We start from the raw sequence: 20,470 nt of genomic DNA, 5'->3' as shown, positions 1-20,470 counted from the left end.
CCACCCCTTCTGGTCACACAGGCGCATTGCCTTCACCTGTGCTCCCATGGCTGACTCAGTGCTCGCCTCAGGAGATCCATCAGTGGTTCAGGCTGTGATTCAACAGTTGCCATACAGGGGCGAAGGCCAAAGAGAGCCCACGCGTGCCTCTGTCATAGAACCAAGATCTTTATTGACCTCACTGTAACAGCAACCGCCGGTGGGAGCTTTCCTCCTCCCATACAGGAGAGGGGAAAACCAGAAAACCCACCGACAACCCTGAACAGCAGAGAAGCCGCCCCGAGACGCCGGGCACTCCTTGCTTTTCAGCCAGAATCCCGTTTAAAACAAAACAAAAGAGTAAAATAATCAGTAGAAAGTCGTAGAAACGTCGTAGAAAGCCGTAGAAAGTTTGCTTTCTCCTTGATTGCTTTTCTTTTTTTCTCTTGGCTCGGAGAGCAGCAAGGCACCACGTGGCTGATGGCCATCGCCTTTCCCCGCTCCACGCTGCGTCCCCCGGGGACCACGCCGGACCCCCGAGGGCCAACGTTGTAAGGAAAAATATATTTCTCTCTATATAACATATATATCTGTGTGTGTGTCGCAAGCACTCAGCCGCACGCGCATCGCACTTCCACTCGCACTCGCTCGCTCGCAGCGTCCCCCAAAGCACCCGGCTGTGAAGCCCGCCCCAAACCCCGCGGCACAGATCGGGGTCTGAGGGAAGGGACACTGCTGCTCGGCCCTCCCTTCTCCCCGCATCGTGGTTGTCCCTCTAAAAGTACCCCCTCAAAAAAAAATATGGAAAAGTGAGGGCTCTGTGCCACGTGTGGCCCATAGGAGCTCAGGTGCTGGAGGGGTCTAATCCTGACCCAAGGGTTTGCACTGTGCGGAGGTGCCGGTGCCTTCCCAGTGCCATGGCTGCTGAAACGTCCCGGGGAAGGCCCAGGATGAGAGCTTGGCATCCAGCACCTCCATTTCCAGGCGCCGCTCCTTAAGACTACTCCTGGGGTGGGGGACGGCGTGGGGCGATGCGGCAAAAGACCCAAAACAAAACGGGAGGGGGGAAAAACAAAACAACGGACCAATAAACGGGGCAATGGCGAAGGAGAGCGGCGGGCACCCGGTCAGATGTCCATCTCGAACTGCGCGTCGTCCCCTGCAAGAGACACCAAGAGAGGCACATGGGCATCCCACGGCTCGGGGCCTCCCGGGAGGGGCCGCCCGCTTACCGGCCGCTGCTTTGCCGTCAGGACTGCCGGGACTGGTGGGCTCTGCCTTAGGCTCGTCGCCGGCCCCGGGGCTGGTGACACCGGGGATGTCGGGCAGCTGGCACGGTGGGGTCTGCGCCATGGGCGAGTTGCGACGCTCCAGCAGAAACTTGCGGTCGTAGATGATGCGGGTACCTGCGACGGGAGTGAGTCCTCCTCACCTGGGCGCTCCCACCCGAGCCCCCAGTTTCACCCCCCCACCGGCCCAGGCTCCCTCCATGGCCCGGCTGAAATTCGGGCTTCCTTTTAGGGCTTCACCCGCTTACCTCCCGGCGTGGTGGAGAAGAGCGTGCCGCCGGGCGTGGTGCAGCAGCCGGGCGGCAGCGGAGCGGCGTCGCCGTGCGGAGCGGAGCGTGCGGGGATGGCTCGGCTCTCGCTGTGCTGGCGGCCGCCCGCCGACGCCATGGCCCCGCGCTATTGTCCCTGCGGGGCGGGGCCGGGCCGAGCCATCCCCGCCCGCCGCCACACGTGGTCCGGACGGGGAGGAGGGCTCCGGGCTGCAGCCCGGTGGGACCCGGGTTCGGCTCCCGCCGCGCTCGGGCCGTACGGTTTTACCTCGGACAAAGAAGGGGGGCGGGGGGGGGCTTTCGGAGAGCCCTCCCCGCTGCCCCGCGCGAAGCCCCGCTCCATCGGAGCCCCGCGGATCCCGAATCCCTCCCCCCCCTCCTTTCCCCGGCAGAGCACATGTCCCAGCGGTTTATTTTTAGCAGCGGGGAACGCCTCCTCCGCTTCGCCCGCGGTGTCCCCCCCCGGCCGCCCCCATGCAGAGAAGGATGGGCGAGGCGGTGGCCCGAGTGGCCAGGAGGGTGAACGAGACGGTGGAGAGCCAAAGCGACACGCTGGGTAAGGCCGCAGCCCCAGCGGGGGATCCGCGCTCCTCCGTCCCCGCACGCCGTCGGGGCGCGGCGGGGCTCCGCCGTGCGGGGCAGCCTGGGGCCGGGAGCTGTGCAGCTGCCCGTGCCGCTCACCCGGCTGTCTCCGCAGATCTGGCAGACTGCAAGCTGGTGGCTTTCCCTACCGGTATCTACAAGGCGGTGCGCAGCGTCACGCAGGGCATCCACCGCATCTCGCTGGCTAACAATGAGCTGAAGGCTCTCGGCGCCCGCTTCGCCACCACCTTCAGCCAGCTGCGAGGTAAGCGCGAGCCGGCCTGCGGGCACAGGGGTGCTGAGGTTGGAAAAGCCCTTTCAGCTCACCCAGCCCAGCCCCACCAGCCCACTGCCCACGTCCCTCGGTGCTGCATCCCCACGGCTCTGCAACATCTCCAGGGACAGTGACTCCCCCACCTCCCAGGGCAGCCTGTGCCGCTGCATCACCGCTCTTACGGAGGATAAATGTGTCTAATACCCTAATACCCGATCTGAACCTCCCCTGGCACCTCCTTTCATCGCTGCTACCTGGGGGAGTTCGTCCCTGGGAGCTTTGCTGCCTGGAATGGAGGGTCAGCTTTGTTCCCCTTCCAGAACTCAACCTGGAGGGCAACCTCCTGCACCGCCTGCCCCAGGAGCTGGGCTCCCTGCTGTACCTGCGCACCATCAACCTCGCCCGCAACAAGTTCCGGCACTTCCCTGAGCCCCTGGCGGCTGCACCCGCACTGGAGAGCATCAACCTGGAAGGGAACGAGATCGCAGGTGAGGGAGAGGAAAAGTGGTGGATGTGACCATGTCTCTTCTCACAACACCCCTCCGGGCTCCTCCATGTGATGGCTCATGGCTGTATGTTCTGGGACCACGACGGAGTCTGCTGGGTTACTGTAGAGCCTCAAAGGCTCTGCATTTACATTTACCTCTTCTTCCCTATGCACAACAGCGAAGGAGAGTTAAGGAGAACCCATTGGCATGAGCTTAGCCAGCACACATCTTGGTTTTCTCTAAAGGCCGTGCAGGCTTTGAGCCCGCTGCCCATTGCTATGGCTGGTGGGACACCAGCATCATCTCTGTGTCGTTGGAGATGATGCTGAAGCTTTGTGGTGGCTTTGCAACGCCAGCTTCTGGCTCTGCCTGTTCCCTTCTGCTCCATCAGTGGTGACAGAGCTGCTCCCAGGGCTGAACCAGGTTCAAGATAACAGCTGCAGGGGCCTGATTCTTCTGGGGGATGCTGAGCCACAGCTTGACAAGGCAGCGGGTGGTGTTCTCTAGGGAGGATGAGATCAATTAGTGCCTTTGTGGAGCCCTGGGCTCTGGAAGGAGTGCTGCCAGCCACCCCTTTCATCTCAAGGAGCTCTTAACCTGCAGAGGAGTGATGCATACATTAACGTCAGGGCTCTTAACCCTTTCCCTGCTCCTTGCAGTGATATCACAGCAGTATTTTTCATGCTTACGGGTGATGCCACCGTGCAGCTGCACTCCCCATTGGACCATTGTTGGTTTCCTCCAATGCCTGCTGGTTCCCCAGCAGCCTTTCATCCCAGCGAGCTGGATTATTTCACTGTTACTATCATATTCTGATCAGAGGAAAATTACCGCTGGCTTTCATAATTAAAGAAGCTTCTTGCTTTCTTTCTTGCTATGTTTTAATGCCTGTTTTCTCTTCCACCCATTCTGCTTGGGAAGGCAGAACAAGGAGGGGGAGCAGCTGGCAGCAGGGCACCGGCGTCATGGGTGCTGCTGCTGCTCCTTGCTGCCCATGCATAATGCCATGAGCAGCACCGGGCTTTGCCACTGCATTTAACCTGTTCTGTTTTTGTTGTTCATTTTAATAAAAACACGGCTCTCCCCTGAATCCTATTCCCTTTGCTCCCTCTTGCAGAGGTGCCAACAGAGGCGCTGGCCACCATGTCCTCGCTGCGGAGCCTCAACCTGCGTGCCAACCCCGTGTGCCCTGCTGTACGCCTCCTCGTCCGGCCCCTGGTGCCCTTCGAGCTGCTGCTGTCACCTGAGGGCAATGTCCCCACAGCTTGACTTGTCCCTGCTGTTTGGCACCTGGAGGAGTGACCCCTGGCCCAGGAGCTCCCCATGGCTTCCAGCTGCTGGCACAATGTGCCTGATGCCTGATTAAATGTGTTGTGTGCATTGTGTTCTCTGCATTGATGGATTATTGGTTACCAGCAATGGGCTGGGAGGAGCTCAAGTCCCCACAGAGTCCCTGTGTGTGCACGTGTTCATGGTGCTGTCCAGTGGTCTCCCTGTGTCTGCAAGCAGGGTGCCAAGGGGCTGCAGGGATGCTGGGGGGCTGCAGGCAGGATGCAGGGGGTCATAGCAGGGTGCTGCAGGGCGGTAGGAGGACCTTCAGCTCCCAGGCGCTGCAATGTAGCAGGGCAAGCTTTCCCTGCAACCTCTGCCAGGCCCGCTGAGGGGGGTTCCCCCAAGTGGCCGTGGGACGCTTCTGGACTTGCCCTTGAAACCCAGGTGTGACATAGTTGGGGGCCAGGGGGACCCGAACGCCCATGTGACCACATCTGCAGCGCTGGGGGGCGAGCAGAGCTGCTCCGGCTCCATCCCCGCTGAGCCGCCTGTGGGTACCCCGGTATCCATGGCAATGGGAGGATGCTCCAACCACCTCCCACCTCCCCCCGCTCCGAGCTGCTGCCGCATCTGCAAGCAGCGGTGACGGCGGCACAGGAGCGATGCTCAGCGGCGGGGACTCCCGGCTGGAGGAGACCTCCTTCTCCGCCTCCCGATGCAGGCGGTGCAGAACCTGGAGCCCAGCGGGGGTGAGTAGCAAAGCGGGGATCCGTTTTCCTCCTTTCGTTGCGGTTTTTCCTCCCCCAACGACCCAGGAATGTCCCCACCGCCGAGGAGGGCAAGGAGGACGCGTCCCCATCCAGAGCAGAGCCCTTTATTCTCACCTCTTCTTCCAGCTCCCTCCCGGAGCATCCTCTAATTTCTCAACCGGCAACACTGCAAGGGATTGCAGCCCGGGGAGATAAAGTCAGGCAAAGTTTTGGGCTTAATACAGGTATCAGGCAATGCTGCTGCGGGTTCTGCTGCTGCCCAGTCCAACATTTCCCTTTTCCTGCCTGAAAACTGCAGCCAATGAACACGCAGGCTGAGTCTCCCCCTGCTCAGCAGCCTCCCAGATCCCTGTCGGGGACCGGTGCTCGGATCTGCTCCCCCAGTAGGTCTGCAGCGGCAAAATGACATTCCCCCATCCAGCAGGAGCCCTCCTGGCCGCAGGTAATTATAATAATTATGTATAATTAATGCTGCATGTAGAAGGAGAGCACAGGGGATCCTCCTTCTCGGACACTCTGCATGCTCCTGTACTGCCTGCGTGGGAGTCCACACAGATGCATCTCCTGCACAGTCTGAGCACTGTAGTGCAGCTGGAGATGGACTTCTCACCATGCCCTGCTTTCCTTGCATGATCCCTAGAAAAACCCCCATGAGAACAGAAGATGCCTGCTGGCCTTCTTTAACCGCTCATCAAAAATTAATTCTGAGCTTTGAGGAACATCCGCACCGCAGAGCCATCCCACCTGCTGAGCTAACCCAGCCCATGTGCCAAAAGCAGGGGCATGGCTGGGGCTCCCCACCTCCAAGGGCACTAGGGAAAGAAGGGAACCATTGCTTCATCTGTTTCCATCTTCATTCTTCTGCTTTCCCTTCCTCAGACCCCTCCAATGGCAGCTGGGCTAACGCCAGTGAAAGCCACCTCCCGAAGGAAAACTACACCTTCTTGGCATACTACCAGCACTCCTCGCCTGTGGCTGTGATGTTCATCCTAGCCTACACCTTCATCTTCCTCATGTGCATGATCGGCAACACCCTGGTGTGCTTCATTGTGGTGAAGAACCGCCAGATGCGGACGGTCACCAACATGTTCATCCTCAACCTGGCCATCAGCGACCTGCTGGTGGGCATCTTCTGCATGCCTACAACCCTGGTGGACAACCTCATCACAGGTGAGCAGGGCACGGGGCGAGACATGACGGGGAAGGGAAGTGCTGGTAGACACCATCCACCTTCTCCTTGCACTCCCAAGGAGGCCACCTCCAAAACTCTCGCCCATTTTTTGTGCTGAGTTCAAGGAGGATGGCAGGTGAGCATGCAGACGTATCTGATGGAGTGCAATGAGTCACACCCAAAGTATCTATGTTTTTATTCCCACGTGCAATTTATTAATTGCGGCCCCATGCCCAGGCAAGGCAGGGTGTCACATCCTTCCATTTCCAAGCGGTTACAGGCTGTTTTCCCACTACGTTTCAGTGGTAAAAAAGGGTTTTGGTGGCATTGTGGCCCTGTGATGTTGTCTGTGTCCCAGTCCTGTGCCACACCTGCAGATACCTTAGCAAGGAAAACAAATTAATGCCCAGCTGATCGAGAACCCAAAGGTCAGTCCTTCTGATAACAGCTGGAGCCCAACAGAAACGCAGCAGAAAAGGCAAGGGCGAGTATTTATGATGTCAGCTTGATCTATAACCTTCTGGAAAGAGTAATGCACATCTCTTCTTTTTTTTCTTCCTACTGCTAAAGTCCATCTCTGTATGAATAACAAGGAAAAAATACAGCTCCCCTCGCTTAGGATCAGGATTTAGCATCACATGGTGGATGGGGACATCTAGAGGGAGTTGCTGATGGACGCTGATGAACCAAATGTGTTCAACATCAGGGGTGATGTGGGGGGACACGGGGACAGGGGCCAGACCACTACCCCCAACACTCCCTCTGTGCTTGCAGGGTGGCCCTTTGATAATGCCATGTGCAAAATGAGCGGCCTCGTACAGGGCATGTCTGTCTCCGCCTCTGTTTTCACGCTGGTGGCCATCGCAGTGGAGAGGTACGTTGGGATGGGGGGATCCTGACACCTCATCTTGTGTGGTGATTGGGCAACTCAAAGCCATGGAGGTCTCCCAAGGCTGAGGAGCCTTCCCAGTGCATGCAACCCTCCAGTTTCACCACTGGGTGCTGGCCCCCTTCTTTCCTTTGGGATATGGCTCCTTTCCCAAGCTCAGACACCATGGAGCGCCATGTCCCCACTCTCTCTACCTCCCAAGTTGCTCACAGAGATGTGGTGAGGGTGAGCAGGAAACCCCAAGAGCCTCCAGGTCAAAGCCATGCTAATGCAGCTGGCTGCCTCCTTGAGGTACGACAAGGAGGTCCCACCAACCCCACAGGTTTCGCTGCATCGTCCACCCCTTCCGGCAGAAGCTGACGCTGAGGAAAGCCCTGGTGACCATCGCCATCATCTGGGTGCTGGCTCTGCTCATCATGTGCCCCTCAGCCATCACCCTAACCGTCACCAGGGAGGAGCACCACTTCATGGTGGACACCTACAACAACTCCTACCCCCTCTACTCCTGCTGGGAGGCTTGGCCCGAGACAGAGATGAGGAGGATCTACACTACTGTCCTCTTCTCCCACATCTATGTGGCCCCACTCGCCCTCATCATTGTCATGTACGCCCGCATTGCCTTCAAGCTCTTCAAGTCAGCGGCACCCACCCGCAGCACCCGGCCTGAGGAGCCCGAGGGGAGGAAGGTGTCCCGTAGGAAGGCGAAGGTCATCAACATGCTCATCATCATGGCCCTCTTCTTCACCCTCTCCTGGCTGCCCCTCTGGATACTGATGCTGCTGACGGATTACGGGTGCCTCAGCGAGAGCCAGCTGCGCCTGGTCACCATCTACGTCTTTCCCTTTGCTCACTGGCTGGCTTTCTTCAACAGCAGTGCCAACCCCATCATCTACGGCTATTTCAATGAGAACTTCCGACGGGGCTTCCAGGAGGCCTTCGGGGCCCCTTTCTGCTCGACACCACGCCGGCGGCACCGCGGGCCCTATGGTACTCGTAACCGTGTCTTCACACAGCCCCAGGCCAGTGACTCTCCCCCGCACTCAGAGTCGAGGCCACTGGCATCCCGACGGGCTGGTGTACCTGCGTGGGATGGCTGAGCAGCTGCGGCCACCAGCTTGCCTGATAGACATGGGTTTAGGTGAGGGAGCACCTCGTGCATGGTAGGGAGGAGATCCCATACTGTTGTGGTTTTGGGGTCTTGATGTGATCAGTGAGCGTCCAACCCAAGGGCTTGCTGGGGAGCGGAGGAGAACGGGGATTGGTGAAGTCACTGAAATAAAGGCACGACCTGCTGATGTAATGTCTCCAAGTCCCCATTTACCCAGATCCTGCCAGCCATTATGGGGTGCACAGCAGTGGGAGAGGGGCTGCTCCATACTATCCTGGGCCATGCCAAGAGGAACTACACAGCACCGTTGCAGCCCTGTGGTGCCAGACCAGACTAGGCCACATCACGCCATGTCGCTGTGGTCCTACTGGACTGCGCCATGCTCTTGTGTCCTCGGTGGACCATGCAGCTGTGGCCGTGATGTTCCAGACCACACCACATTGTTGTGGCCACGCTGGACCCTAGCACTGCTTTGTGGCATTGGTAGACCATGCTATCCCACGCTGTCATGGTTGTGCAATGCTGTGCTGAACCGTGACACCCCACACGGTCACAGCCAGGCACGTCATGATGGACCATGCCACCCCATAGCGTTGTGGCTATGCTGGACTTTGGTGGACCATGCTACCCCTTGCTTTATGTTCATGCAGGACAATGCCACCCCATGATAGATCATAGTGGACCATGCCACCCCATGCTGCTGCGGCCATGCGGGACCTTGGTAGACCATGCCACCTCATGCTGTTACAGCCACACGGTGCCACACTGCAGCGTGACCATGCTGCTAAGCCGACACTTCACTCAGCACACACCACAGCTCTACGCCATGCCGTCCGCAGGGGCTCAGGCCGCGCTATACAACCCACGCCCTGCCAGCCCACGCCACTCTTCATGAACACGTCACCCAGCGCCACGTCATGCTACGGTACAGCGACGGAGCAAGAGGACGCCTCTTCTGCGCCTGCGCAGTGAGATCGGGGGCGGGGCTATATGCTGAAGGGGCGTGGCTTTTTGGTTGACTGCCCCTGGGTCGCCGGTGAGGGGGCGTGGTTAGCCATAGTGTGGGCGTGGCCAAATGCGCGGAGGGTTGGACTAGACACAGAGTGGGCGTGGCTATGCGACGTGGAGGCGGGGCTAAGAGAAGAGGGGGCGTGACTGTTGGCTGCAGAGTGTACGGGCGGCGGCGCCTGCGCAGTGAGTCGTGGGGGGGGGTGTGTGTAGCGTGGTGCAATGGCGGGGTACAGCGTGGAGGAGCGTGCCGCGCCGCACAGCCTGGAGTACCGGCTGTTTTTCAGTGAGTGTGCCAGGCATCGGATCCCTGCTCCTCGTATACCTTCTCCCATCTTTTCCTTAGATCCCTCCCCTGGGCGCTCACCTCGGGCGGTCCCGGTGGCTGCCCCGCTGAGCGCCGCGCTTTGCCTTGCAGAGGACGCGGCCGGACGGTACATATCCCCTTTCCACGACATCCCGCTGTACGCGGACGCCGGCAAGGCGAGTGGACCGCTCGGGAGTGGTTATGGGGAGGGCGGGGGGTGTGGGCTGCGGAGCTTTGAGGGCAGAGTGCAGTCGGAGCCGCCACGATGTTGCTCGGAGAGAAAGATGCGGACTGCGGTGAAGGACGGAGGTGCGCTGGCCATCAGAAGCAGATGAAGCGCCTGGCAGATCCTCAGAGCGGAATTGTGGTGGTGCTGAGCGCTGCAGGTGCTAGCGGAGCACAGTGGTTGCAGGGATGTGGCGGTTCCTGGGCTGGAAGGCATGCGGGGATGTTTCTGACTTGACAGGTTTGTTAGCAGCTGCTGTAGGCAGCACGGGATGGTGTCTGGGCTCCCTGATCTTCCTCTGCAGACCAGTAAGCCGGAGAGGATTACTGCAGGGAGCTTTCTCAGCCGTGGGCTGGGAGGTGCTGACCTCATCTGTGTGCCCTGTCTGAGGGACTGACCTTGGGCTGCCCGCTGGGTGTCTTGACCAAACCAGGTCTGTAGCTTCAGGCAGCGGAAGCAGTGAGCAGAGCCCCGAGGCATCCTCCACCTGTGCAGTCAGGCATCACCAGCTCTTCCTTCCCTCCAGCTACGTCTAAGCAAAACTGATGCATTTTAATGGCATGTGGGAAGTGACCCCCCCACCCTTCTGCAATTACGGGTACGCAGTGAACTTGTTAGGAAGGGGTGTGAGCGAAGTCGATGACATAGCAGCGCTCGTTACACAATAGCAATCTAATTATGGCACGATATTGCCTCACTGGTATTACCTTTGCAACGCTAATACTGCTTAACCTGGGAGCTAGAAGCCTTGTGGGTGCTAACCGGTAAGGTTTGACTGCATGTTGAAAGCCGTAATCTCTTCCAGTAGCAAAAGTTAAACATCACAGCTGGAGCCAGCACAATACACTCTGCACAGTGTGCTCTGTGTTGCCCCCACAACCCTACTGCTGCACCCCTCACCCTAGGAGCTCCCCTCATGTGAGAGGAGGGGGCTCAAACGCCTGGGAAGTGATATAAACCTCAGTGTTGCACCCATGCTGCTGTCCTGCAGAGAGGTAATACAGACCTTCCATCTGCTGCTCCCTCTGCAGTAGCTGGGTTGTCTTCATGGGGTTAAAATTTGAGCAATGAAGCAATGGACTGGACTGCAAGGCATCTGTCGGGAGTGCTGAGATTGGCAATGGGGAATTAAAAAGCCTGAAGTTCTGTTTTACATGCTTATTTCCACATGTGCCCTACTTTAAAGCATGCTATTGAGGTTCCATCTGCTCACCGTTGTTTTCCTTTCTTCAGAATGTGTTCAACATGGTGGTGGAAGTACCTCGATGGACAAATGCTAAGATGGAGGTAATGATATTACAGTTTCAGGTTGAAATGCTCGTGCTGAGCAGACTGCTAACCCCAGTCTTTGTCTGCTCACCCTTTCTCACCTCTGCCTTCCAACAAAGAGCATTCATGGCTCTGGAACTTGAAAGCTGACCATTCAGCCCTGGTAAATAAGGCCTTTGAGAACCTGCCGTGCTGAGGGTTTTACATCAGGGAGGCTCTCTAGGTGTAATTCTGGCTTCTCATGTAAATATTTGCTTGATAAGATGGTGTCTGCCTCAGTGTGGGCTCCGGGCTCTGCAGCTTCATGGAAAAAGCCACCGCTTTCCTAGAGAGCAAAGTACAGAGATCTGTGTAACTTCATAGGGTGAATAACCCAAAATAATAGTATTCACAGAAAATAATGAGGTGGATAGTAAACAGACAACCGATAAATACTCACCAGCAACTCCACAGGGGAGGGATCTCCAACAAGAGATCCTTCCCCAGTGGTGGTCAGCCCTTAAATGGGGTCTGGGAGAGGTGGAGCCAGACAAGGTGTGACCCCTTCTGGTCACACAGGTGCACTGCTTTCACCTGTGCACCTGCAGCTGACTCAGTGCTCACCTCAGGTGATCCGTCAGTGGTTCAGGCCGTGATTCAACAGTTCCCATACAAACTTCCCTTTCAGATTGCGACAAAGGATCCCTTAAACCCAATTAAGCAAGATGTGAAGAAGGGAAAACTGCGCTTTGTAGCTAATGTGTTTCCCCACAAGGGCTACATCTGGAATTACGGTGCTATCCCACAGGTATTGGATGTGGCTCACTCTCTGGGTGCGGAGGGGATGTGCCTGTGTGTGTGTGTGTCTCTGACTGACACTGTTTTGTGAGCAAGCAGGGTGATGTGGATCTGCAGCTGTACATAGAATCCTGCTGACAAGGAGAACTTGTCAAGAGAGCAGTGATATCTGTGGGTAGGAATCTCCAGGGGCAATAGGACCTAAAGCTTTAAGATGTAGGTGCACAGCCCCCAGGCTGGATCTATCAAAGACCCTGCGTGCAGAGAGTTAGCAAGCAATGAACTGTGTCCTCCTGCTTCTGACCAGAAATGCACCTCGAGCAGCTGTTATTTTTGGAGGTGCAGCTCCAGTACATCCTGGAGCCCTGTTGTCTGACTTCAAATACTCACTGCTCCTGCTGAGGTGCAGGAGGACACCAGGTAGCATAGTTCTCACGTTCCCACTTCTGCTCTTCTGTCTTCAGCTGCTTAACTGAAAGGAAGCAATACACCCGTCTTGTCTTCCACCTCTGTTATCTGGGGTTCAGGAAACTTCTGTTAAGAAATGAATAGGGAGAGGGGCGGGCAGGAAGCCAAATCAAGTGAGCGTTCTTTATAGGTGTGAACTTCGCCTTTATGCGGCTGTTTAACTTGAGAGAAAATCTGAGAAGTCGTTAAAGGGTTTTTCAGTGGGAAGGACCAGTTTACCCTTGGCAGGATAAGAACTGAAACTGCGTTTTCAGGCGACCATAAAACACCATTGCGATCGTTAGATGTAAAAGCGAGCGTGAGGTGGACCATCATCTGTATCTTCCAGGCAATTGCGTGTGTGAAATAAACCTGCCTTCCTCTTCTTCTTGAGCCCCTGTTCAGCACGTGGAGAGACTTGCTTGTTGTTTTTTTTTTCCTATAGACTTGGGAAGACCCAGGCCATAAAGATGAAAACACTGGCTGCTGCGGAGATAATGATCCAATTGATGTGTGTGAAATTGGAAGCAAGGTAATGCGTTCTGGGGGATAGCTGCCTGTAATTAGTGTCTCTGAAGTCAATTGTTCAGAGTCATTATTCATTTCTTGCCACCTGTATCTTCAGAATGTGATGTTTATCCTCTGCTGTCTCTGGAGGTTGTTGAGATGTTATAGTGCAAGCCCCGTGAGCTAAGGCTCATGAGCTGCTAATAAGGGACTGCTGCCTCTGTGGGATGGGTCTGCTTGCTGTACTCTGGCGACTCGTGTTGACTCCACTGTGCGTTCCTTGGGTGTGCACCAAGAAGTCCTTTGTCCTTGCAGGTCTGCTCACGAGGGGAGGTGATCAAAGTGAAGGTGCTGGGCACGCTGGCGCTGATTGATGAGGGAGAGACAGACTGGAAGATAATTGCTATCAATGTTGAAGACCCTGAAGCTGAAAACTATAACGGTAGGTAACAGGAGGCAAGAACACGTCTAATCCTTCCCTTCCTCCCTTGGGTGCCTGCATGAGGCACTGGGGTCTGTATATGGACAGATGCAATACAGACCATGGCAGAAAAATAGGCTGCTATGCTCTAGCAAATCTGTTTAAATGTGTTCATGTGACTTTGTTTTGAGAATGAAGAGTTCCCTCTCCATGTGCAGGCATCCAGGCTGTGTTTGTGCTGGAGCCTGCCTGGAATGATGCTAGTGCTACATCAGGAAGGGCTGAAACGGCTCAAAAGAGCAGGGCAGTAGCAGGGTAACTTCTGTTGGATCTGGCTGACCAACCTTTCTCCCTGGCCAGATATCAATGATGTCAGAAGGATGAAGCCTGGATACTTAGAAGCTACTGTGGACTGGTTTAGAAGATACAAAGTACCTGATGGAAAGCCGGAAAACCAGTTTGCTTTCAACGGAGAATTTAAAGACAAGGTAGGGTCAGCATTCTTTGTGACTGTGAACAGGCAAAGGCATGCTGCCCAAGAACTGAGCTCTGGCAGCATGAGGCTGTGAGTGAGTAGTCACTGAGAGAGTGGATTCCTGCAGGGTCAGGGGATACCTGCCTTTGTTCTTCCTGCTGCTTTCCCAGCCCACCATTCTGCTTCTTTCTGGGCTGGTGCTTGCAAAAATACTAGAAGATGCACGGGGTTGTTGCCCTGCTACTGTTGGATACTATCAGTCTGTCTTCTTGATGTTTACACAAGATCACTTCAGGGCTGGCAGTTTTCCTGTCGGAACAAGAACAGAAAACATGGCGTTTATTTGCTCCCTACTGGAGCAAAGGGTGCGTGATGTCACACTTTGACTTGCAATAGGCTGCATTGGAAGGAAGCCAGGAAAGGAGGGAGGCAAACTTGGGAGTTAAAATGTTTCATCAATTCAGGCCTGGTGCCCTTTGAGTCAGGGCTCTGCCTCAGCAGCGTGATCCTTTTGTCTGTTTCTTCTCTGAATGCTGTTGAGTAACTCCTGAGTGGGAGCTCTCTTAACTCCTTGTGTCAGGTTGGGTGGACTGGGACAACTCGTTGCCCCTCAGCATGGACAAGACTGGAATGGAGGCAGAAGGTAGCCACAAGGGTCCTTGCATGTGTTGCTGCAGTGTTTTACTTGGCTTTGTGTTGCATCAAACCAGGACATTTACTGCTGGCCTTCATGCTGGGATAACTGTGTGTGCTTCTGTCTCCAGCTGGCCAGTCAATGTTTGAGTATATACTACTGTTTTAAAGGAAGAAAGCTGTGCTGTGCTTGGAAGTAGACTCCTTTTCAAACAGTTACAAGCCTAGATTAGCTGTGCATCTCCTCCTGTTGATAGGCACAGCTGTTGAATGATCCACCCAGAGTGGAGGGAGGCTTTTTATTGCATGGAACTCAGAGTCTAGAGAAGATGATTGAGTGCTTTTGCCTAACGCAATGTTTGTTCTTGTCTTCAACTTTAGGATTTTGCAGTGAACGTGATCAAAAGCACGCACGAGCACTGGAAAGCTTTGCTAGCTAAAAAAACTGACGGAGGAGAGATCAACTGGTAGGTTAATGCTTGTGTTGCTATGTTTTTTCTTTCCCCAGAAGCAACAAGAAATTTCCTTTTCCACCTGCTGGACACGCTAGCAGCTCACTGTCTCTGCAGGCAGCTAGGCAGCTACAATAATGAGTCCTGGTATTCCATCACATAATGCTTTTGTGGGATAGACTTGGCTTCTGTGTGCTTACAAGCAACCTTTCTCTTCCAGCACAAATCTGACGGTCTCAGGCAGCCCCTTCTGTTGTAGTCAAGAGTGTGCAAAAGCTACTGTGGATGCAGTAAGTACAGATGGATGTGTCCTATCCCCAGTGTCAGCGTGGGGCAGAGCATTGTGATTTGTGTGGTGCTCTAAACCCTCGCTTTTGTGTGAATAGTACTCTGTGTGCTCAGAAAGTTTTGGATGACTGAACGCAGCATCTGTTTCTGGTTAAATAAGATGGACGTGGAGCAAATCAGACGTTCTTCCAGAGGCTTCTCCTCACCCTTAGTCATCTGGGAGAAGGAGTCCAAACCAGGCTGTGTGTGAAGGGCTGCATTGCTGACCTGCAGCTTGGCTGTCAGCTGTTCAGTGTGTGTTTAAGTATTTGACCTTTCACAAGCTTCACAGTACAGGTCACCCTTTGAGATGAGAGAGCCTCATTTCTGAGAGACTCACAGCTGGGGACTCTGCATTTTTTCTTTCTTTTTTTTTTCTTTTTCAATGAAAAGCTAGATGTTCCCAGTTTAATTGCCCTTATTCCAAGTCAGGACTTGACTGAATCTCCTTAGGCTTATGAAATACATTGGCAACTTGAAAGTGATTGAGGGGGCAGCAAGATTAAAACAGAAGTATTGCTTCAGTGCATGGAAATGTGACTGGAAATGAGAATCACACCTTAAATTTCCGTCACATTCATCTGATTAACTCTTGGTTTGAAGGACTAGTGTCTTTGGGCCCTGCAGTATGAGCAGGGCAGGTGTCTACCGAGAGCAAAGCACTGCTGGCGTGGAGAGGAGGAGGCTGTGGGATGGCCAGGCTGAACATGATCTTGTGATTCCTTCATAGCTGGCCAGCCATGAGAAAGCTATGTGGCTCACATCTTGAACTGTGCTCGGAAGAGAACTGTGCACCTCAGTGATCTCAGTCTGCACTAACAGCTGCTCTCTGTTCTTCCACTTCTTGTTTCAGGCGCCACCGTGTAAAGCTGCCAACCCAATCCCACCTGAAGGTAAGTTCCCAAACCTACATTGTGTTCTGATGCAGGGTGAGGACTTCCTCAGGGAAACCGTCAGTAGGAAAAGGAGGATCATGACTGATGCCTGTGGGCCTTGTCAGACCTGTCTTGTCTCAGTAATGCTGTTCAGTTGCCATATTATGCTACTGGGGCTTTGCTTCCTCGTTGTGGTACATGAGGCTGGGATGTGAGCAGGAGACCTGGGGTGCCACTTGGCTCTGGAGGAAGTTCAATCTGTAGCACTCCCTCAGTGCTGGAGGAAGAGCACCTCAGAGGTGCAGTGGTAGCAGCAGTGTTTTCCCTACTTGCTCTCAAACAGGGTCTCGTCAGTATCATCAGCCCAGGTGAGCTGAGGAAGGGAAGCACTTCATCTCCACAAAGTGGGGCAGAGAACGGCCGCAAGCGCAGTGCTTCAGCTGCTGCTGTAGGTGGCCATACAGGACTAACCCTGCTTCGTTCTGCCCCATGCAGTTGACAGGTGGTTCTATTACCAGAAGAACTGAGGTGCAGCAGCTCTGCCCTTCCCATCGCGGAGTCAGAAGTAGCCCAGAAGATTAGTGCTGGTGACACTGCGGAGACCTTGCCTGTGACTTACACCGACTAGAACTGCCCTTCTAGCCGTGACGCCCGCACTGTTGGCTCTTGTGGTGGCTAGAAGACGTCCTTTGTAAACCAAAACCTGCTGCCTGTGCGTGGTCTCGTGGTGTTTCTGTAACTGTCTGCACGGCTTCATGCGCGGAGGCTCAGCTGGTACGCGTGCTGGATGTTAGAAATAAAACTACTGAACTCACCTCTGTGCTTCCCGTGCTCCTTTCCCTGCGGGCGAGATCCCTCCAGTCGTTACGTTGCCGCTCGCAGCGGGTCTCGAACCCGCGGCTCCGGAGCGGGGTGGGCGGGGCCTGGAGGGGGCGTGGCGCCGGCGCGCCGTGACGCGGCCCCGCACGGCCGACGTGGGAAGCCAGCGCGGCGGAGCGGAAGTGGGCGTGGCGCAGGCAGCGACGCACTTCCGGCGGGGAGCTGGCGGCGGAACGGGAGTGGGGTCGCCGCGGCCGGAGGTGCGCGTCGAGCCGGAATAGGGCGCGGGGAGGGCCGGGCTGACGGGAGAGCCTCGGGGAGGGGGGAAGGGGGAGGCCTTGGAGCCGCGGGCGGGGCCGTGCCGCGGCACTGACCCCGGTTGCCGCTGTGCCCCCGCAGGCGCTCGATCGTCAGCGATGTCTTTCATCTTCGAGTGGATCTACAACGGCTTCAGCAGCGTGCTGCAGTTCCTGGGTGAGGCCCGGCGGCGCGGTTCCCTGCGGCCATCACGGCTCTTTGCGGATGATTCTGGGCGGGGGGGATGCGGGGGATGCTTAGGCCCCGCTGGCAGGACGAGGTGCCGGCCGGCTCGGGGCTGGGCCACACGCTCTTCGTCCTTGAGGAAGCGATGTATTGTTGCTCCGTGCGCGGTCCTTGCTGTCAGCAGCCTGGTGGATTCAGCTCGGCTTCGTGTTAAACCCCTCTTTGGGGCAACCAATGGTCACGTTGCCATACAGAGAGCTGACAGGCAGCCTTTTAGCAAGATTCGTGGCTTTCTTTTTTTTTTGGAGCAGTGTAAATGCACGGGTGGCAGCTGGCTCTGGGGAGGGACCCATGGACGTGTTTCTCTCTCCTTGCCTCCAGGGCTCTACAAGAAGTCTGGAAAACTTGTCTTCCTGGGCCTGGATAATGCTGGGAAGACCACGCTGCTGCACATGCTGAAGGACGACCGGCTGGGCCAGCACGTCCCCACGCTGCACCCCAGTATGTCTGCTCTGTGCCCTGGTGACAGCTCTGCACTGGGGCCAGGGTGAATCGGTGTTTTACACTCAAATATAGTGGCCAAGAAGTGACGTGGTTCAGTGAATATCACACTCCACTCCTGGGGAAGAAAAGTGCTTCTAATGAAATCACAGAATTGTAGGGGTTGGAAGGGACCTCTAGAGATCACTGAGTCCAACCCCCTGCCAAAGCAGCTCCTTAGCCCAGGTGGCACATCACAGATTGAAAGGGAGCCACAAGGAGTGCAACTCCTGGAAATTGTTTTCTCCTGTTTGTGAATTCTTGAAAGAATTTCAGTGGCTGAGCTCATCTGGCAGCAGATATCTTACACAGGGGCCGTGCGATCCTGGTGCACGTCTGCAAGAACCTCTAGCTGTTATAACTTCTCTCTTTTCCTGTGTTTCTGCTTTCCAGCCTCAGAGGAGCTGACGATTGCTGGAATGACCTTCACCACTTTCGATCTGGGTGGACATGAGCAAGGTAAGCTCCAGCTCACTGAGTGCATTCCCCAGCCACCTTTGGAAAGATGTCCTAAAATAGAGCAATGGGATCTGGCAACACCAAACTCCTTGTAGCCTCAAAGTGAAGCTGTCTGTGGAAACGGCTCTAGAAAACTGGTTGTTTCAGTGGCTAAATGCTTGTGCTTTATTCTGGCAGTTAGGGAAGAAGAAAAAAGCTGCCAGCTCATGCTCTGCTGCCTAAAATATTTTGAGCTGTCGAAGGCTTGCACGTCACAGGCTTATTCTTTACAGTAATCATTGAAGTTCTACCTTTAGCTTTCCTTTCTGGAAGTCCTAAGAAAAGTTTTTCTGCATCTCTTTTGGAGTAACCACAAGCAGGCTGACAGTCAGGGCTGTTGCTGCAATGGGAACAGCACTCCTCAGTATTGCAGGGACAAACTTGCTGAGCACAGCAGTGATCCGATCACTTGAGAAAGCAAAGAGAGCATGAGCAGCACAACTGGCTGGCTGTCCCAGCCTGTCCCACTAACCCCAGAGAGCAGTGGGGCACCACTGCAGGCACTGCAGCCCCTCTGTTCTCACAGGAGGTGTTGGTCTCTTGCTTTCCAGCCCGCCGGGTGTGGAAGAACTACTTGCCTGCCATCAACGGGATCGTCTTCCTGGTGGACTGTGCAGATCACTCCCGGCTTATGGAATCCAAAGTTGAGCTTAATGTAAGCTTGGCTCTTTTTCTCCTTTCTCCCGACACCTTTGGCTGAATTATAAATAACATCCTCTTTTTCAGGGGGGATGGGGCTCGAGGCAGCCTGGATGCCTTTGCTGTGGGGTGATTGTAGGATCCTGAGCACTCTTTAAGGAATTGTGGAAATGGCCCATGCGTTCTGCAGAGCCCTTCTGGGAAGACTCCTTGTCTTCTTGAAGACCCCTTGTGGGTCACAGAGCTCACTGAAACAAAGCACTCCTCAAGTGACTGATGTTCGTTCTGCCTCTGTGTAACTTAAAGATGTCTTGCACGCAGGCGCTAATGACGGATGAAACAATATCCAACGTGCCAATCCTCATCTTGGGCAACAAAATCGACAGACCTGAGGCCATCAGCGAGGAGAAACTGCGGGAGATCTTCGGACTTTACGGACAGACCACGGGGAAGGTAGGGAGGCACAAGGTCTGGGCAGCTGATCCTTGCAGAGGGAGGTGCCCTCCGGAAGCCAAGGGCTTTGTTGCTGTGGGTTTGTCCTAAACGTTCACCTGAACCTTTAATTAAACAGCGATGCCCTCGGGCAGGTTTTGAAACACCCACAGCTGTGCAAAACACGGTACTCCTAGTTAGGAAATGAGGTGTTGTGCTGGAGTGCTTAACTTGTAGTCAGGCTCTTCTGGTTTCCTTACTCAAAATTTTGGTCAGCTTACTGCCTCACCACATTCTCAGTGTTAAAATCAGCATGATTAGAGCCAGGTAACAGAATGCTGGGTGCTTGCTGAGCCCTCCCAGCTTCAGGAATGGCCCTGGGCTATGGGCAGGCTGCTCACTTGCCTCTGTGCCCCCCCACAGGGAAACGTGCCACTGAAGGACCTGAACGCGCGCCCCATGGAGGTGTTCATGTGCAGCGTGCTGAAGAGGCAAGGCTACGGCGAGGGCTTCCGCTGGCTGTCACAGTACATTGACTGATGCAGAGCGTGATCCCGGACTGATCCTGCTCGCAGCTCCCCACGGACTGTCCTGTCGGGACACAGAAGGCTTCCCAACCCCAGCGCGGCGCGGCCGTGGGGCCGGGTCAGCGCCCACCGTCGCACAGTGGTGACACAACTCCTTTCTCTGCGGGTCCATCCCTCGGGTGCTGCGATTCCAGCGGCGACAGGGCAGCGGGATCGGGACGTGGCACCGCTGGAAGGAGGGCGTCTCACCACTGTGGCCAGCCGACTTCAAGAACAACGAGAAAACAATTCTATTTTTTAAAGAAAGCGTTCGTGTAAACAGCGTCCCTTCTAACTTGTTCGTTTTAACGTTCCTTAGCCCACAGTCTCTTTAGGGGTTTTTTAAAAACACGTATTTAGACTTTTTTTTTTCCCTTTGGCAAATTACCAAACAAAATGGCACGGCGTGGAAGTCCTGCAGCAGTGCTCTGAGGGCAGGCAGCGCCGTGCTGCTGCTCTTTGAGGACTTCCAGCACTGCTGTGGGACCGCTGGCAGTGGCTGCAGCGTGGAAGCGTTGGACCTTGGTGTAGCAGAAGGTGGTTAGCGTAGGCCGCACCGGTTTTGTTTCTACTTGGTGGGTTTGTTGTTGGAGTTTCCTTGCTGTCTAGCTCACGTTGCGTTCAATAAAGACGTGTCTTTCTGCTCTTGAGGGTGGCAGTGCCCAGCAGGTGCTTCGC

At 55.3% G+C, this 20,470-nt stretch overlaps 5 protein-coding genes across 5 annotated transcripts; 4 read left to right on the top strand and 1 right to left on the bottom strand.

The window, feature by feature from the left end:
- Positions 1-150: 150 nt before the first annotated feature.
- On the bottom strand, positions 151-1,668 carry EIF4EBP2 (eukaryotic translation initiation factor 4E binding protein 2). Its single transcript, XM_065746916.1, has 3 exons — positions 1,517-1,668; positions 1,212-1,385; positions 151-1,138 (listed from the first exon to the last, which is right to left on the bottom strand). The coding sequence occupies exons 1-3, from the start codon at positions 1,653-1,655 to the stop codon at positions 1,107-1,109; spliced, it is 345 nt and encodes a 114-aa protein (XP_065602988.1). The 5' UTR covers positions 1,656-1,668; the 3' UTR covers positions 151-1,106.
- Positions 1,669-1,937: 269 nt separating this feature from the next.
- LRRC20 (leucine rich repeat containing 20) lies at positions 1,938-4,248 on the top strand. Its single transcript, XM_065746107.1, has 4 exons — positions 1,938-2,093; positions 2,235-2,384; positions 2,714-2,881; positions 3,999-4,248. Exons 1-4 carry the CDS (start codon positions 2,012-2,014, stop codon positions 4,148-4,150), a joined length of 552 nt encoding a protein of 183 aa, XP_065602179.1. The 5' UTR covers positions 1,938-2,011; the 3' UTR covers positions 4,151-4,248.
- A 1,572-nt stretch (positions 4,249-5,820) lies between these two features.
- On the top strand, positions 5,821-8,216 carry NPFFR1 (neuropeptide FF receptor 1). The gene is made up of 3 exons (XM_065746138.1): positions 5,821-6,093; positions 6,869-6,968; positions 7,306-8,216. Exons 1-3 carry the CDS (start codon positions 5,904-5,906, stop codon positions 8,078-8,080), a joined length of 1,065 nt encoding a protein of 354 aa, XP_065602210.1. The 5' UTR covers positions 5,821-5,903; the 3' UTR covers positions 8,081-8,216.
- A 1,078-nt stretch (positions 8,217-9,294) lies between these two features.
- PPA1 (inorganic pyrophosphatase 1) lies at positions 9,295-16,530 on the top strand. The gene is made up of 11 exons (XM_065746086.1): positions 9,295-9,385; positions 9,518-9,582; positions 10,866-10,919; positions 11,569-11,688; positions 12,571-12,657; positions 12,948-13,074; positions 13,414-13,541; positions 14,543-14,628; positions 14,834-14,903; positions 15,794-15,833; positions 16,311-16,530. Exons 1-11 carry the CDS (start codon positions 9,322-9,324, stop codon positions 16,340-16,342), a joined length of 873 nt encoding a protein of 290 aa, XP_065602158.1. The 5' UTR covers positions 9,295-9,321; the 3' UTR covers positions 16,343-16,530.
- Positions 16,531-16,842: 312 nt separating this feature from the next.
- Positions 16,843-20,442, top strand: SAR1A (secretion associated Ras related GTPase 1A). Its single transcript, XM_065746109.1, has 7 exons — positions 16,843-16,894; positions 17,034-17,108; positions 17,499-17,618; positions 18,051-18,116; positions 18,707-18,810; positions 19,116-19,247; positions 19,650-20,442. Exons 2-7 carry the CDS (start codon positions 17,051-17,053, stop codon positions 19,764-19,766), a joined length of 597 nt encoding a protein of 198 aa, XP_065602181.1. The 5' UTR covers positions 16,843-16,894; positions 17,034-17,050; the 3' UTR covers positions 19,767-20,442.
- Positions 20,443-20,470: the final 28 nt, after the last annotated feature.

The sequence above is a fragment of the Cyrtonyx montezumae genome, unplaced genomic scaffold (assembly GCF_038088225.1).
Source record: "Cyrtonyx montezumae isolate F1298 unplaced genomic scaffold, pur_monq_1.0 scaffold_4, whole genome shotgun sequence".
Lineage (NCBI taxonomy): Eukaryota > Metazoa > Chordata > Aves > Galliformes > Odontophoridae > Cyrtonyx > Cyrtonyx montezumae.
Note: the sequence above shows the minus strand (reverse complement) of the source record. Positions and strands in the feature narration are given on the sequence as shown.